This window comes from Lepisosteus oculatus, chromosome 23, assembly GCF_040954835.1.
Source record: "Lepisosteus oculatus isolate fLepOcu1 chromosome 23, fLepOcu1.hap2, whole genome shotgun sequence".
Classification (NCBI taxonomy): Eukaryota; Metazoa; Chordata; class Actinopteri; order Semionotiformes; family Lepisosteidae; genus Lepisosteus; species Lepisosteus oculatus.
This window is the reverse complement of record NC_090718.1, coordinates 7,500,756-7,517,204: the sequence shown is the minus strand read 5'-3', so window position 1 is coordinate 7,517,204 and position 16,449 is coordinate 7,500,756. Positions and strand designations below refer to the sequence as shown.

The 16,449-nt window shown below is 42.1% G+C and overlaps 1 protein-coding gene across 2 annotated transcripts in view; it reads right to left on the bottom strand.

The window, feature by feature from the left end:
* Window positions 1-15,984, bottom strand: part of robo4 (roundabout, axon guidance receptor, homolog 4 (Drosophila)) — a 28,624-nt gene extending 12,640 nt beyond the window's left edge. The window contains exons 1-9 of one of the 2 annotated variants that reach the window (XM_015337680.2): window positions 15,654-15,984; window positions 5,969-6,295; window positions 4,026-4,183; window positions 3,452-3,572; window positions 2,918-3,056; window positions 1,960-2,087; window positions 1,330-1,445; window positions 747-975; window positions 178-299 (exon numbers count right to left, since the gene is read on the bottom strand). In XM_015337680.2, coding sequence (XP_015193166.2) covers window positions 178-299; window positions 747-975; window positions 1,330-1,445; window positions 1,960-2,087; window positions 2,918-3,056; window positions 3,452-3,572; window positions 4,026-4,183; window positions 5,969-6,295; window positions 15,654-15,852 — 1,539 coding nt within the window. In that variant the 5' untranslated portion in view covers window positions 15,853-15,984. Of the gene's footprint in view, window positions 1-177; window positions 300-746; window positions 976-1,329; window positions 1,446-1,959; window positions 2,088-2,917; window positions 3,057-3,451; window positions 3,573-4,025; window positions 4,184-5,968; window positions 6,296-10,765; window positions 11,185-15,653 lie in introns of those variants that run through there. The other variant, XM_015337681.2, reaches the window with a different exon arrangement.
* Between the last annotated feature and the right edge of the window lie 465 nt (window positions 15,985-16,449).

Below are 16,449 nucleotides of genomic sequence, written 5' to 3'. Positions count from 1 at the left end.
GGGAAGATGTGAAGAAAGAAGAATTTTGTCAGTGTTTTACGAGAGCCCAGATTGTGAGGGTGAAAAGCTGCCCCTTAAATTAAATATCGGGTAGAAATTCCAACCCTTCTTTCAAACGAAACCCCGCGTAGTGTTTGCTCGAACAGCGAGGGAGCTCTGTGGCGGAGGAGCTGTTACCTGGTAGCCCCTGATGATCCCATTGTGAGCCTCATGGGGAGGCGGCTCCCAGCTCACCTGAGCTGTATCATTCCTGCCCACCGCCAGCATCACAGAGATACGCTGAGGAGGGGCGCTGGGGACTGAGAGAGCAGGAGACACAATCGCGGGGTTCATTCCTTGTTCTCTTGTTTGTTCTTTGAGACAGAATCCAATCGATCCCTTTTTGCCAAAACCTCTTTGTCATATCATAAAATCTACCATTCCATACAATGCCAAAAGTATTCATACTCATTGCAACTGAATTTTTAAATGAGCTATCATATAGTATAGTTGAGGGAGCTCACAGAAATGTAAGAGTTCTTAAATTTGAGCAAATGCAGATGCAGATTATTTATGTAACCCATGTATCTATATACTACATATAATGAATGTCAATATTTAGAATATATGCATAAACATATTAGCACAGATGCTATAGTCTTCATTGAAGTTTCTAGGAATATTGAATTGATATACAACTAGAACTGTCTTCACGCTTGTTTTATTGTCACGTGTGCGTAGCTCTGCTTGCAGACTAGATGGCTCACCTTCCTCTGGAATCCAGAGGTGCCTGGAGTTGCTCTCGCGCCCATATAGGCCCCCTCCGTGGGGCCGTACCTTAAACTCGTACTTGTAACCTCTCTTGAGTGGGCCAATCACAGCGCTGGTCTCCAGAGCCACCCTCTTCTCCACCCAATCAGAGCTGGCCGGCAGAAGGGGGCGGTACAGGACCCCGTAGCCATCCAAGTAGTGAGGCTGTGGTGGAGTTAGTTGCGCCTGTACAGAAAGCATGGGGACATCACAGATCAAACAGCTTCCAGGAGACGGTTCATTCTCGGGAGTATTTTCACGAGAGCCAACACTGAAATCGGATATGTTTGTGGATATCCAAATCGAGATGATCCGCAGGCTGCCGATGTTGATGCCTTCTGGGTGAAAAAAACACATCTGAAGACAACACTTGCTATTTGTGCGGAAACGACGCGGGTCCTGCCGATATGCAAGAATCTCCGGGACGTATTTTTCTTTTCCCTAAAAGAGAGTCGCTCATACTTCATGGAACGCGTGACCATGCAGTCAAACAGAAAAGAAACCAAACGCTTCATCTGTCTGGCGCGAATGCTTCCTCACCTTCCAGTACAGCAGCACCATATTGGAGGAGGCGGGCTGCACAGCGACGCTCTCCAGATCCACTCGCACGCTGGACAGCTCTCTGTGCAGCTCCTTCTGCCCTGTGTCCAGTGCTTCTGCAATGCACAAGAGGCATGAGCGTCCAAGACAAAGCGGAACAAATGATCAACGTTGAACTGATAATCGAAGTATCCTGAAACATTTCAAAATATGAGATTAGCTATCAAACATATTGAACATGAACATGAAAGAACCTTGTACCTTCAGGAAGGAATATGGATTGGTTTCTTATTTCTTATTGTTCAAGCAGTCATTGAGAAGAAAGCAGTGCCCTTGAAGTGCAATTCTGTAAAATGCTTTTAAACTGTAAAAAAGTCTGAAACTGTGTGCTGAAAAGGCAGCCCAATCACATATTTGTAACAACACCCTTGCCCCTTTGAATTTCAACCAATCATTGTGCCACGCAGCAGTGATTCTTTAAGATGAATCTTGATGTTTTCGTTTTTGTGCTTTAAAAAACTTGCAGAATATTTTCTTCTTATTGCAAGTAGCAAGAATAAGAAACAACTGTATGAGCGATGTAGCACATTCAGTAGCATAGCAGCAACTATTACCGATATGATTGCTCACCCTGCACTGAGAGAACAGCACTGCTGGACGAGGAGCCCACTTCATTGGCCGCAATGCAAGTGTATCTCCCAGCATCCTGAGCTGTGACGTAGTGGATCTGTAGGCTGTGATCTGAATTCACCACATACCTGCGGACAGAACGGTGTGGGGGTTAGCTGCAGTTCACACCTGACACCCGTTGAGTGATGGGAGCGTGTTCAAATTTCACATTTGGTGAACCAGCCCCCCACTCACATTAGTCTTCTACTGAGCTAGGATTTAGACACTAGCGCAAGATCAGGGCTGATCAGCTACAGTGTGTCCACCAATAATTCTGAATTCAGACTCACTTTATTTGTCTGCACGTTGCACATACAAGACATTTGATCTGGTGTCTTGGTGCAAAAACATAGACGTACACTTCACACTGAGAACATGCACAGGCCAACAGTTATATACACACTTCATCCTCCATTCTTGTGTTCTGGTTCATGGATACGAAGCTGTTTTGATCGACTGGCACCTGAGCCGAATTTTTTAAACGGGTGATGTCCCAGATGGTACAGGAGTGTCACCAAATATCTTTTCCGCGAACGGTAATTAAACTCTTTGAATGTTTTTTTTTCAATTCAAAAGCTGTTGGACTTTTCAATGTCCTCTAGAAATTCATAAACGTCCTCAAAACTATTTCCAGTCAGTAGCACTAACAGCTTTTTTGGGTGACAATATAATTTCAAAACTTAAAATGAGAAGAATGTGAGCTTGTTTAAGAAAATAAAAATTTAGTCTCTCTAAAGGCTCGTTTAGGCTTTGCTCTTGATGGACCCACTCTAGAGTAAAACCGTAACACTTCCTTATGGACTCAAACAAGGAACGAAACACAAACTCAAAGCCAGCAGACTAGTGCCTCTGGCCAGGCTCAGGGAAAGCCCCACGGTAATGTTCAGGACACTCGTAACTCCTCAAAGGAAAATCATACCTCCCGTAGGGCAGCAGCCCCTGGTCACGGCTCCAATGAACAGCAGGCATCGGGTCTCCCTGCACTCTGCAGGTGAACTGCACTGAGCCACCCACCATTGCAGTGACATCCTGGGGCTTCTGGGTGAATATTGGCCTCTCTGCAACGGACAGAATTTTCAAAACAACTGTTGCTTTTCACTTCCCACAAAATGTTTTTTTTTGTTTTTTATAGACAGCATATGTGTATTCCGTTACCATCTTCTGAATGTGTACAAGTCTGATTTATCTATAGATTCAATCAGGAGTTCAATACAGTTAAATCCAAACTCCACACATACAGAAAGCGCCCCAGGGCCCCAGCACTGCAAGGCAGCAATGGTAACCAGTGCACCACCATGCTGCCCAGGGATAAGACCCGTGTCCAGGAAATATTTAAAGATAAAGCAAAAGCCATATTCAAAATACAAACAAGTAAAGTCTAAAATGTTTCTCTTAACACAGTCATTCACATTAGCATCAGCGATACAGCTCTCTGAAGGATGACTCTCCTTACCCAAAACCGTCAGACGTCCAGCTCTGCTCTCTCGTACCCCAACTGTGTTGGTTGCCACACAGATATAGACGCCCGAGTCGTTCTTCTGGGCATGAGGAATAACCAGCCTCCCATTCAGAATCTGATTTGAAAACAAATCAAAATGGTCACAAAGACATACGGATAGTTTTTGTTTTAGATAGTCCTTTTTAAATTTGCACCTACCCAGATTGGAATCGCAAATGAGTTTACTACTGCTGATGAGCAGTGAGAGAGGAAGAGCAGATATCAGCTTTACGGGTAATGGGGATCCCCTCCACCACCACCAGTGTGCAGCCCCACCTGGATGATGTGACGGCAGCTAGAGTGCACAATGTACTCTCCCCCTGCTCCCCACATATCAGTGGGGAGGAGAACAGAGTATTGAAGCCAGTTCAGTGATTGGATTATTAAGAGGCCATTGGTAAAGGCCAGGGGAAACTTGGCCAAGACACCAGGGCCTGGGTTTTACACCTGGGATGGCTCATAGTGAAAGAGGTTTCTTTGGGATAATCTGTGGTTCTGGCACTGCATGCGGGGCATTTTTTTAACTCACACTGTAGCGCTCATCCATCCTGTCGATGAGCGTCCCATCCTTCTTCCAGGTGACATTGGGCTCAGGGTGCCCTCTGGGCGGGGTGCAGTTCAAGACCGCTGGCTCGCCCACTGCCACCTCCACATCGCTGGGCTGGGTGCGAAACTCCTCCCTTAGGGCTGCCACACAGATAAGAAGGCTGAGTTTGCATTTGATTCCACACCCAAATCCACTGACCTCTGGATAGTATGGGGAGCTGTCTACTCTACATATCCATTATAATCAGAATGCTTCATTTGCTCACTGGGCATCTCAGAAATCACTTTCAAGAAACAATGCTTCTCTTTCACAAGCATAAGGAGTATGTATAACTTTCTATATTTTATTTATTTAAAATTTAATCAAAATTCAGAAACCTCCATCCTTGGAAACCTGCTGATAGTTAATGGGCCTTAAACTGAATGAGCCAACAGCCTGCTTTGTTATTCCATTATTTGCGAGAGACAAACAGGAAGGGACAGAATAATGTGTACCCAATCTGAAATCCTATTTGAAGCTTACAGCTTCATGTTCTGAGGCGTTTCCTGCTATTCTGTTTTTAAGGAGAGTTCCATAAACACTGACTTCCTTTTGGAATAATGTGAAGGGTGAGCTGCTACAGTGGAGCAAATATAGCAAGTCCCACACACTTCAAGCCATTTCCAGTCACACTTGTCGTTAATATCGAAAACGCCACAATAGAAAAAAATGTTATTGTTAAAAAGAAATCATTATTTTCTCAGAACAGGAAAAAGCACCCTATAGTGTTAAGTGTATTTATTACATAAATATGAAACAGAACACATTACAAACTTTTGTTTAATGTGTTATTGTTGTACAGGCAGATTTGTTTTTTATTGGGTGGGAAACAGGGAAAATAAACAATGACCTCTGTTTAAATGTTTGTGTGCTTGCTTATTCTCTTTTCAATATTCAATACTGCTTCATCAACAGAGCCAGTTAATCATTTTGAAACATGCTAACCATGGAATATAATTATATTTCTTAATCAGAATGAGCGGTATGTGCGTCAAAGACTAAATGCCCTAAAGTATTGTGAATTAAATCTAATGGAGGTCCTGATGATATCTTTTTAAAGAGTGACGAGGTTTTTAGGTGTTGTAGGAAGGAGATGTTTCAAGATCCTGAGTCTTTCAAGCCCAGCTGGACACATGACATCATACTGCTGCCTTTTGTGTCAGCTCTGTCAACACCACTGCTTTCCCTCTGCTTTCAAAGGCTCTGGCACTGCAATCCAAATCTCAGAAACAACACTTCAAGGACTCTTAATCAAAACTAATGAGCTCCAATGTCCACCAGACCGCTGACACAATGTTAATCATTTTATGTGCTTGCCAAACAAACCGTTAGCAAACACTGATATCTTATCTTTATCTCTGGATTCTTCCAAACAAAACCTGAGTCTCTAAGTGGCGGCAATTCCCAGTCTTAAGCTTAAAGGTCTTTATTGTCTTCAGGACAATCAGAACTTCTGACCTGTGAAACCGCTGTTTCATTGCCTTTGTAAAAGACCCTCAATGTTTAATTTCCAATTTTACAAGAACCAACCCGCTGCTATTTATTTAAAAGTGTCCTTGAATAGTTATTAGGAAAGCTGTAAAACAAGGCACAGCTCATTTTGATAGAGCTGTAGAATCGCCAGGGAGATTCCCAGCAGGACTAATGTGGACTTGAAAAGCCTAACCATAGCTACCAGTGAGGCCTGAGACTTCTTTGCCTTTCACAACCAGTACGTGAAAAAAGGGGGAAATGAATCCAAAATCTTGTCATCTCTTCCTAGTTGATATTCCTTTAGGTTCCCTTCACTCATGCAGGACTATTAAGGACAAGTGTTCCGCATGAAGTGGAAAAGAGAGCTGATCTCTACTCCGGTGCCCTCTTGCCCGCAGTCCGTGGCACCTCACCTGCGATGTGCAGTGTGGCGTTGCGGCTGGTGGCCAGGCCCAGGCTGTTGCGGGCCACGCAGGCGTAGACGCCCTCATCGGAGTGGCCCCGCCTGCCGGGTGTCACGCGCAGGAAGAACAGGCTCCCGTCTGGGAGAATGATGGGATGCGACTGGCCAGCCGGCCTGCTGGTCTCCACCGGCACCCCGTTGCGGTACCACTCGATGGTGGGCTCTGGGTGCCCCTCTGCGCGGCAGGAAAGGGAGGCTGGGCTGTCCACCTGGACAACCACGTCCGAGGGGTGGTGGACGATCTGGGGCACCGTGTCCTCAGAATGTAGCCTGGAGCCTGTCGAGAGAGCACACCATGGGCAAACTGTCAGACTACAGCATTCACTATTCTTTTACATCATTTCCAATCCAACAAAACACATGGTATAAGGGCCTACAGCCACTTAGTAACTTCTTCCTCAGTTATAGCATTTTAAGGAAAGCGTATATTTATGTCGGATCACGGTTTTATTATAATTATATTTAATCATAAGCTGCATTTAAACAGTGTTCTCAAAGATGCAGAACTTTTTTGACTTACAAACCCAAACTGGTTGTCTCCCAAAGAAGGCTGTTCCAGTTGATTTTTTTCAATACTTAGTTTCAGTATAAAAATATCTTTGATTTTATTGCCAAATATTGAACTCTAAAGGGGTACATGTATGTACAGAACGAAAACCATTCAGATGTATTAATGAAACTGAAACATACTGGACTTCTTTTGATTAGAAACACAAACCGTTATTTTTACAGTGATTTGACAGGCTAAATGAGGCCTAACTGTAGTCAATTGTCTGAAGTTCTTTAGACCTGTATGTTTTCTGGTGTTGCCAAGGAAATATCAGTAAGGGTATGTTTAGGTTTATAATTCCTAAGATTATTTTTTTTCACATTTTATTTAAAACATGTTTTGCAATATGAAATTGTCATTTACAATGGGTTACAAAATTATAAAGCATCACTTCAACATGCTAAAACTTAAAATACGGCAAAACAAATAACCAATATGGGAAGCTTATAAATATAGAGAAGCAGTGTAATCACAAAGAAGATATCAGGGAAAGGGCTGACTCATTTAATCTGTCTTGTGTACAGGAATTTGATGCTTGACTAGCAAATTTACTGTTCCATTGAGACAATTGGATAGATATTGAGATTTTAAAATGAAGTACCTCTTAAAAGTAAGACAATGTTAAATTAAATCAAGCCCAATACATATTCCATTCAAATGAATTACCTTCACCAATACGAAATAATGACCACACGTGTACAGTATGCTGTCCTTTATTATTCTTAAGATCATGCACATGCTGTCTGAAAGCTTGAAGCCATCCTTATCTAGATAACAGACCAGTCCTGCTTCCTGAGGGATAAGCGACGAGACGAAAGTGAAACAGTTCTCAGTTGGATAAATGCTCAGATTTACATGATGGTTATTGATGGTTTCCATTTAAACAGCATTTGGGACGAGATCAATCAGTCAAATGACCATTTCGAAGAAGCCAAGGACTTTGTCTGGACCTGCTGTGTGGCAAAGGTATTGGAAAAGATACTGGACCAGAAGCATTCGAGCTGATCCGACTCTCCAAACCAACATTATGGTCTTGATTGTCAGCAAGGGGGAGTTGTGGAGACAGAGATAAGGAAAGAGAAGGAGGCAAAGACAAAGGGGAGGAACCTCCTTCACAGATAAGGGGCCATTCTATTCTTTACTGATTGTCATGTCGTGAAGACCAGCTTTGTTACAGGCATTTACCAACCTGCAACATGTTTCATTCAAGTCTCTTATTCATGACAGGACAAAGAGGGATGGGGGGCTTCACGACAAACGAGCACGGCTTCACAAGGTTGGAAGCTGCCAGACTGCCCATCTTACCAACACGACACAGAGGAAAAGAGAAGCACAAAGACATTGAACAACTGCAACACTGGCAAGCCCTCAATACACACGAAGTAATAATGTTTTGAAAGCAGAACGTTGCCCGAACAGGATTGCACATCAATTAAGGCAGCAGAATAACAGTTCAGGTCTTTGGAATTCTTAATTGTCTTTCAATTTCTTTGCAATTCAAAGCCAGTGTTTGCATTGTAACAGTGAACCATACGGGAGAGAAAGGGTGGGGCAGTTATCCTTCCTGCCGCGGCCGGATATGTGGCAAAAGAAGGCTTCTTCCAACAAACATGGAACAAAGACCCCCTCTACACAAACACAAGCAGAAGCTAACAGGAAACCCGTCACCTGTGCACTGAGCAGGGGAAGTGACCCGTCTCTGACTGGAACCACCACCATGTTCTCATTGTCAGCCGGTGTCAAAACACGCCACTCATGCGTATAACTGGGATACATGTGGAACAAGGATGCACCACTGATGCAGCTTAGAACTGTGCGATACCGGGGGGAAAAAATCAATTTTAGCTTCTCTCAGAGCTCAGGATAATCTCTGCTCTATTGTACTGTGACCAACACTGATTGATTTGTCCTTGTTACAATGCTGCTACAAGTGTTTCCAAAATTGCAGCTGTTACAAAATATTTCACTGAAGGTGCGTCATTGCTATGGCATAAAAGCAGTTTCCTCTGTTTATGTACTCAAGGTCTCAAAGTGTTGGTGTGTATACTGTATAAAACTGCAATAGTGTTTTTTATGTACGTTTTAAAGGATATTTTTTTAAACGTTAATAAACATTGCTTTTTGTGTGCAGACACCGTTTTTACCTATAAACTCCCAACTTTCAAAAGAAATAACATAGGAATTAGGAAAAAAACTGTTTTAGTAAACCTGAATTGGGTCATTTGATCTGTTTTTCTATATTAAACATGTCATTAATTCACTTGCTTAACCTTTAAATATATTTCAATCGAGTTAGTCACGTAAATCAAACTCTTAAACCCAGTCTCTGACCTAGTTATTTATTGCCTATTTTATATCCATGCTGAAAATGTAGTTTTAAAAGAGATTTGTGTGATATTCCTGTCTTCTAGAATCAGTGCTTGAAACTAAATGGGAAACAGAATACTTTTATATTAGTAGTGCCTTGTTCTGAATAGGTGGCACAGCATTGGGCAGCTATTTTGAAGAGGATTAGTATCTGCACTATTGACACATAATCTCCAATCTATTCTTTGAAATTTGTATAATTACAGAAGGCAAGTTCATCCACAAGCATCATTAAGCATAATACAGAACTCAGAGGAGTGTAGAATAAGCACATAGGAAATGTCCTTAACAAACCTCTTTTAAATATGGCATATTTAAATATTTGAACGGTTTCTTCCACAATATCCTGGTATTTTTTGTTTGTATGAAACTTTACATCTGCTTGAACTCCTATTCTGATTGTCACGCATCCTGTCCAAGCAGATCTTAGCGCATTAAAATCTGTTTCCACGTTAAGGGTAGGGGCTCCTCCAGTCGTGTGGTGCTGCTATGGTTTTCGTTGACATCTGCCTGCAAGAGGTCATCTATTAATTCCCCACCTCATTCCAAGACTTTAAACAGCAGGTGGCACTCCGTCTGAGTCGCAGTAAAGTGCCACTGAAAATACAAGCTGTAATACCGATAGTAGAAACAGCTTACCACAACTCTACAGTCTATAGAGTTGTCTTACTTTTAAGAGGTACTTCTACAGTTTGAAAAGTAGCACAAAAACGATTCAAAATCTTTTCAAGAGCAACATATATCAAAGGAGAAGCTTTCCCTCAGTTTTGTATCCTGCAAACTGATAAACTAAATTTTATAGGCAGGATAAATCGACGCCGAAAAATGCTAAATATTGTTTGGACTGCTCAGGGTATGCAAATATGCTAAGGAAATGTTCTCTTATCAAGAGGTTTTAAAAGTCATTAGCAGTAAGTACGACACCCAGGCTTCCCAAGGGATATGAAAACTCCGGTTACCCCTAGAGGAAATCTTGCACAAAACCTACAAAACCATATGCTTGCAGGAAGAGGTCTTTATCTAATGTTGTACATTGCCGAAACAATAACAGGATATGAATCGCTGAAAATGAATGCCTGAAACGCTTTAGACACCATTAATGATAGCACTAAACATAAACACGTACTAATCATAGGTCACTACAGCTGCATATAGGCATCACTGTATATCAATGACTGGTTCAACGTTTAATCACTTAAAAACCTAGTGTGTTAAAAATAATATCTAAAATACTGTCATAATATACTATACTCATGCACAACCCATACATTTAAGCAGATTCCCGCTTTTTCAAATATGTATACCCACGTACAGTATATCAATTTAGTTCACAGTCATTAAAGACTCAATTATTCTGTGCGTTCGTTTCGGCATTGTTTAATTAGAGTCAATATAATGTAATTTCAGAAGAAAGCAGGAGCAGAAACGGTTAACGCTGAGAGTCTTATAACTTTGTTTCATACAAAGTGATTCACTGACTTTTTTCCCCCTCCACGAATAACTGTATTGCATAGATTTATGTATTTAGGACTTCTGATTTAAAAGCATCTTAACCCTAGACAAAATCCTATCATGTAAAAATTGAACCATTTGTTTTGTGTGCAATATGCAATTACAGTATATGACAATGACTGGCTGTGCTTTGCTAGGAAATGCATACCGTACTCACTGGCCGACAATAACTTCACACATTACTTTATAGCAACAGGTCGGTAAACAATCCCTGAATAAAAACAATCTGTTCCCCTAGAAACGTTCTTATTTGTAAATGTTAACAAGAATGACGATTATATCAGTAAATAAGAAAGAACAATAAACAGAAATTCCTACCTTGAAGGTTTTCATGCATTGCCCACATTACACACAACTGTACGATAACGTATCCTGCCATTATTGAGGCAACTCGCAGACTGTATTTAGGAGCTTTGAAAAATCAAAATAAAAAAGCAAAAGTTCACTTGATCACATTAGGAATGAGCTCATCTGTTGCCATTCAAAGAGTTAAGGAATTAATGCCTATTGCCTGATAACTCATATAAGTTACTAGAGCGACGTTCTACACACAAGTGAGTAACTGAGGTCGGATACTTGGCAGGAAAAAAGCAGCACTTCTTTATTTCTGACCTTCGCTATGTTTATTGTTTTTTTATGTTCTTTAAACTTTTTTTTTTTAACCCCCTGTATTAAAGCCTGGTGATCTACGACTCGCATGCCCAGTCCCTCCCCTCTCGCATAATGAAAAAGTCGCACTTAATTTATGGAGCGCTCGTAGTATTTCAGAGAAGCAGCATTCAGAATCTGGACCCTCCCCACCCCACCTCCCTCCCTCCGCGCTTCCTTTCCGCCAGTTTGTGGCTGTATGAAGCAGTGTAACTGTATTTTAACTTTTAACAGTGACCTCTTCCTATCCTCTTCAGTACCCTATACCGATTCTTCAAAAATGCCAGGAAAACGGGGGAAAAGAAACGTATTTGTTTTGTTTAGAGAGAACACCAACATCCAAGATGATGTGTCTTCTCTGAGAGTCTCCTGAGGTTGTACCTAGTCCATCAATGAAACATTAAGGGCCAGTCGGGTGACCTAGCTTGTTGATCCAAGCTATAAATTCTAAGCCTCAAGAGAAACAACCTATTCACCGCTCTCGGAGCTCAATGGTTCTGTTCTAATTCTTCTATTTTACGTGTCATTGGCTTTTAAGGTGTATTTTCCTTCTAGTTTATCATTTGCTTTGTAACATTAAAATCTAAACGTATCTTTCCTTTTCATTGTATATATATCATGAGCTGCATAACCAGAGAAGATCAATAAAATAGCTGGCGGTTTTGATGTACAGCAATGATAGTCAACTCTCCCAGTATAATTAACTACATTACAGTGGGAGACACCCAATTCTGGGGACCAAGACCAATCCAACCAGCCTGCTACCAGGTTCCCAAGTTCCTGGGAGACAGGACACTTCAGCCTGACCAGCCAAGGAAGAAGTGATGCGAATCTGGAAAGCTTGCTCCCAAAGAAGAAGGCTTGTAGACCCCAAAGTGGGAATCCCTGTGGCTGGATTCAGGATACTGTAGTTCCACTGCCCGGAGCTGGAGTCAGCACTGACCCCTGGGAACTGGAAGCCCATTGGATCCACTTCCAAGCCTCTGGCTTTTTATCATCCAGGATCGGAGTAGCATGAGAACAGTCACCATCCGGGAACTGAAATAAACCCCAAAGGGTTTTTTTTCCGCACATGCAGTAGATTAGCTACAAATCACAAAGGTGTCAGTAAGAGGTCCAGTCAGCCACTGCTCTGTAGACCTCTATGCTGAAGATGAAGCTGATGGACATTAACCCCGATGGTGTAGACCCAAGGGAATACAGCATACTGATGGTGGTTAACACAGGGTTGCATAAAACTGTCGGAGACTGACCTGAGTAGGCAACCAACAACCAAAATGTCCGGTAAAAGAAAACAGTGTATTGTTCATTTTGGCATAAAACAATGCTGGTTACTACCATTATCACACGAAGGCAATATGCACGAAAGCTGTAAGGATACAAATATGACCAGACCTGTGAACACAAGGGTAGAAATACAGAGCTTTTTGTTTTCACTCCTTTCTACCTGCACCTGCTGGTGGGCTCTGGAATTGTAATCCAGTTATGACAAGTTTCTGAAGAACGATAGGGGAAAAAAAAGTATTGAGTCTGTTTTGGTCAAATTCTGATGATTATTTTAATCATATGACCCCTGGAAGCTGTTAAAATCCAGCAATGCCCCAAATGTAGCCAGGACTTCATGACTGTACCAATTTTTTGGATTCTCATTTTAAATCTCCTTTTGGAGTGGGCTCTCCAAAAGCTACATTTAAGCATACAACAGACAGTTCGTGCCCCTCGTCTCTTATCCGTGTCTAAGTGTGTAAGTGTGACTCATTACACAGAGGAAGCAACCTTGTAAGAAGACACAGGGAATCATGGGAGAAGAAAAAAACACTGGAAGCTGGGTGTTGCATCCTAATTATTCCTGTGTCTGCAGGAGCATGGTTTGCAGAGAGAAAGGGTGAGAATAAAGCACCTCTGCCAGTAGTTCATTTTGTTAAAAAGGACAGAAATAAAGTGCTGTTTAGTGAACTGTCTATTGTGCCCCTGAGAAAGAGCCAGCCCCAGTGACGGATGCTAATATTGATCCAACAACTTGGGGTAGATTGCTTCAACATCGACAAGCTTTCAGTGAGCAACAAAAGGCCCAGAGGTGCTGAAGGATAGGTCCCCTAACACAGCACACAAAAATGAACGAGGGAAGGGGGTGGGGGGGAGAGAGGGTCATTACAATTTAAAATCAGCTTCTTTCAAGTTCCTGGAGTTGGCGCTTGGAAGGGGGAGTGTGTGGGAAGAGGGCAAACGTGTTGATTTTGGGGCTGCGACAATGGGAGAAGAGCGGCTCGAGAGCTGCGGAATGTGAGGGATCGTGCGGTAGAGGTGTTCAGGCGTCTGCTGGGACAGTAAGACAAAGGGGGCAAAAAAACAGATCCCAGGCAAGCAAGGAACGGCCACAGGCGAACCAAAATCCAGCAAACAGAGTTGGATTGTAAAAATCATGTGGGGAATCCGACACGTAGGAAACTGAAATTGTTCCACGGGCGGTGAAGATTAAGTGGAAATTAAAACATCCACAGATGTTTCGTGCTAACATTGCTATGGGACTCTAGGATAGCTCGATTGTCTTCTATTCTAAGTATAGGTATGTGGTGTCTGTGTGTGTGTGAGCGTGTGTGTATTAATTTCATTTTTGGGGGGGGAAGAGACGGCAGAGGAAACAGACGGGGAGCTCTGGAGTACAAGCATTGTATTCCATGTTTGGCACCATTTTAAATGGAAAGATTAAAACAATATATCAGTATATTAAAATATACAAGGTTGAATAATTTCCCAAATTGGCAAAACTACAATCCGCTTTAGAATCTTCTGCTAAACTTCAGGGCACAAATGTAGCGACTGAGAATTAGTTATAAAAGCACTAAACACATTAGTCACAATCAAATGTTGCATTGCACGAGAGAAAGGCCCTTAACACAGTAGCACTAGAGATCACTATTATTTAGATATTTGAGACTAGAGGCTTTGGATTAAAGTTGAGGATTAGGGTGATGGGCTACAGGGTTAAGGTCAAGATTCATCAGAAAGTTCAATCAATCTATAAAATGCTCATTCTTGTATCTACAGAAATTCAAACACCAGAGGACTGTCAGATCAAGTATTACTGTATGTCAGTATCAACAGGTACCATGAAACTAACTGGATTTAAAACATTATACATTAACGTTAACAGCAATTGGTATTGACTGACAGGATAAAAAGAAGGTAAATTCAAAAGGAAATGGAGGAAATAGATTTCTGGATAGAGGAAATGCACAAAAGATGCTACAAATAAAGACAAAAAATAAAATGACCATATAAGCATAAAATACAAATATATTAATTAATCTCTGTGCTTGCTGTTTTGTGGCTCATTCCCTGATGCAGCTCTCTATTTGAATATAACAAGACCATGTACGTACTACAGCTCTTTCCTGTGCTTCTGAGGTTGAAATAGATTTTCTCAGTCAAATAAACAATATTTCCCATGTCATTCAAGTTTGTTTTTTAAATAGTAGCCTACACTTTAATGTGTGCGCAGACAAACTACCTAAAACAATATTGATCCTCAAACATGTTTGTAGGTGGCTTACTAAATGGTCATTAATTGCAGTTGCTGGAAGATGATCAAGTGTACTTGCCATGTTTCAAGAAAATATTTGGAAGTAAATGGTAAACTGCTTTAAAAGATCACAGTAGGTGCCAGAAGAGTTATTGTTCACTCTTCACCTTGATTCTACATAAAAATAATGATGTAAACAATTCTTACATCTTTTAGTGAGTGTGGCCAAGTATAATGAAGAAAGAAGTTGTATTTTCAACCTGATTCTCTCTCTCTCTCTCCCTCTAGACAATTCAAAATGCTTTATCTTAAAATATGAAACAATCGTTCTTGAACCCTTAGTTCTGAGACTGAATTAAGGAGCATGACTACAGTGACACAGATATTTTTTATTAGAGCAAAGTTGGAAGATGCCTCTGGGGTCTTGTACATCTAGCCATCTAATTTATCTACTTGATAAAGCATTAAGTTGACCATCTATCAGTCCGAATGGGACATTCACCACTTCAGTTAAAAGTAAGGACTAAGAGACTAAAACTTCCTTTTATTCAAGATCGAAGTTGGCAAATGTCAACTAAGGCAAATCTGTAAAACAAAAAAAAAATGATTATGCCTGTTATTAGTTTGTATGATTTATAGATGACTGTTCTTTGTCATTTGGGTAAGGGCTGAGAGAAAGTTAAAAGCAGAGAAATACCAACCAACCAGTCCGTTTGGAAAATAACGGATAGTGCCTGCTATCACTTACTAAATGCCCCAGTGATGTCTGAGCCTTGAAACGCAAACGGTTTGTAAACCTGATGGAAGTGAAGAACGGAGGACGCATAGCCAAGCATCAGATCTGTTTCTCTGATTTGGTTCCTGGTGTCGGAACAAGTTGAGCCAGAACAGTGGTCACAACCCGCGATTATGTTGGAACAAGGATGCTCACAGTGACTGCTGGGTTGCGACACCCCTGTTCTTAGGACCGCCAACCAGTTGACGTCCCAGATGGATCCACGAGTGGCCAAGTGCTGAGCCGTGCTCTGTACTCACCTTTCCTCCCGTGAGCCCTCAGGCGTGAGCGGAGAAAAGGCTGGGCCGGGCGCTGTCTAAGGCGCTCCCTGTCCTGCGTCCTGGATCCTCTGGCCGGCGCCAGCTGGGGGAGACAGGTGCACTGGCATTGACACTGCCTAGAGCTCTCTGCCCAGGTACAGAGAGACGTCACCCAGACCAACAGCACGCCAATGTGCATCTTCAGCTACCTCTCTAGTGCTCTGCCGGGCTTCACTGCTTCTGCAAGCATTCCATCAACTTCCCAAAGACTTCGAACCTTAGAAGCAACGCCAAGCGCCCGTTCACTGACAACTCTTGTCCCTCCCTGTGCTAAATTATTTGGAGATTGTTACAAGGCATGTTTTTTTTTTTTATTCGACTGCTTTTGTGCTCTCCCTCCCTCCCTTTTTTTCTCTTTTGCTCTCCCTCTCCCTCTCTCTCTCTCTCCCTCTCCCTCCTCTTTCCCTCGCTCTTTTCTCTTTTCCAAGTTGGGAAACAATGATTGAAAAACAAGTTTCAGGCACCATGCTGTGAGCCCAGCACAGGGCAGGGGAGTGAGAGTCCCTGTCTTCTCCAGCAACATCTGTGTCGCTCATTCTGCGTGGCGGAGAGAAAACAGGGCCGACGAGGGGCGATTTCCACCAGATCCTTTTAATTAACCCACTATCTGGGTGTTGCTTTAATCGCATTCAGGCCGTATCCATCATTCTTTCGAGAGTTTGTCTGTAAGAATATCCAAACAGAAAGAAAGTACTTTTTTTTAAAGTTACTTGGAGTCCTTCTTGTCCTATAGAAG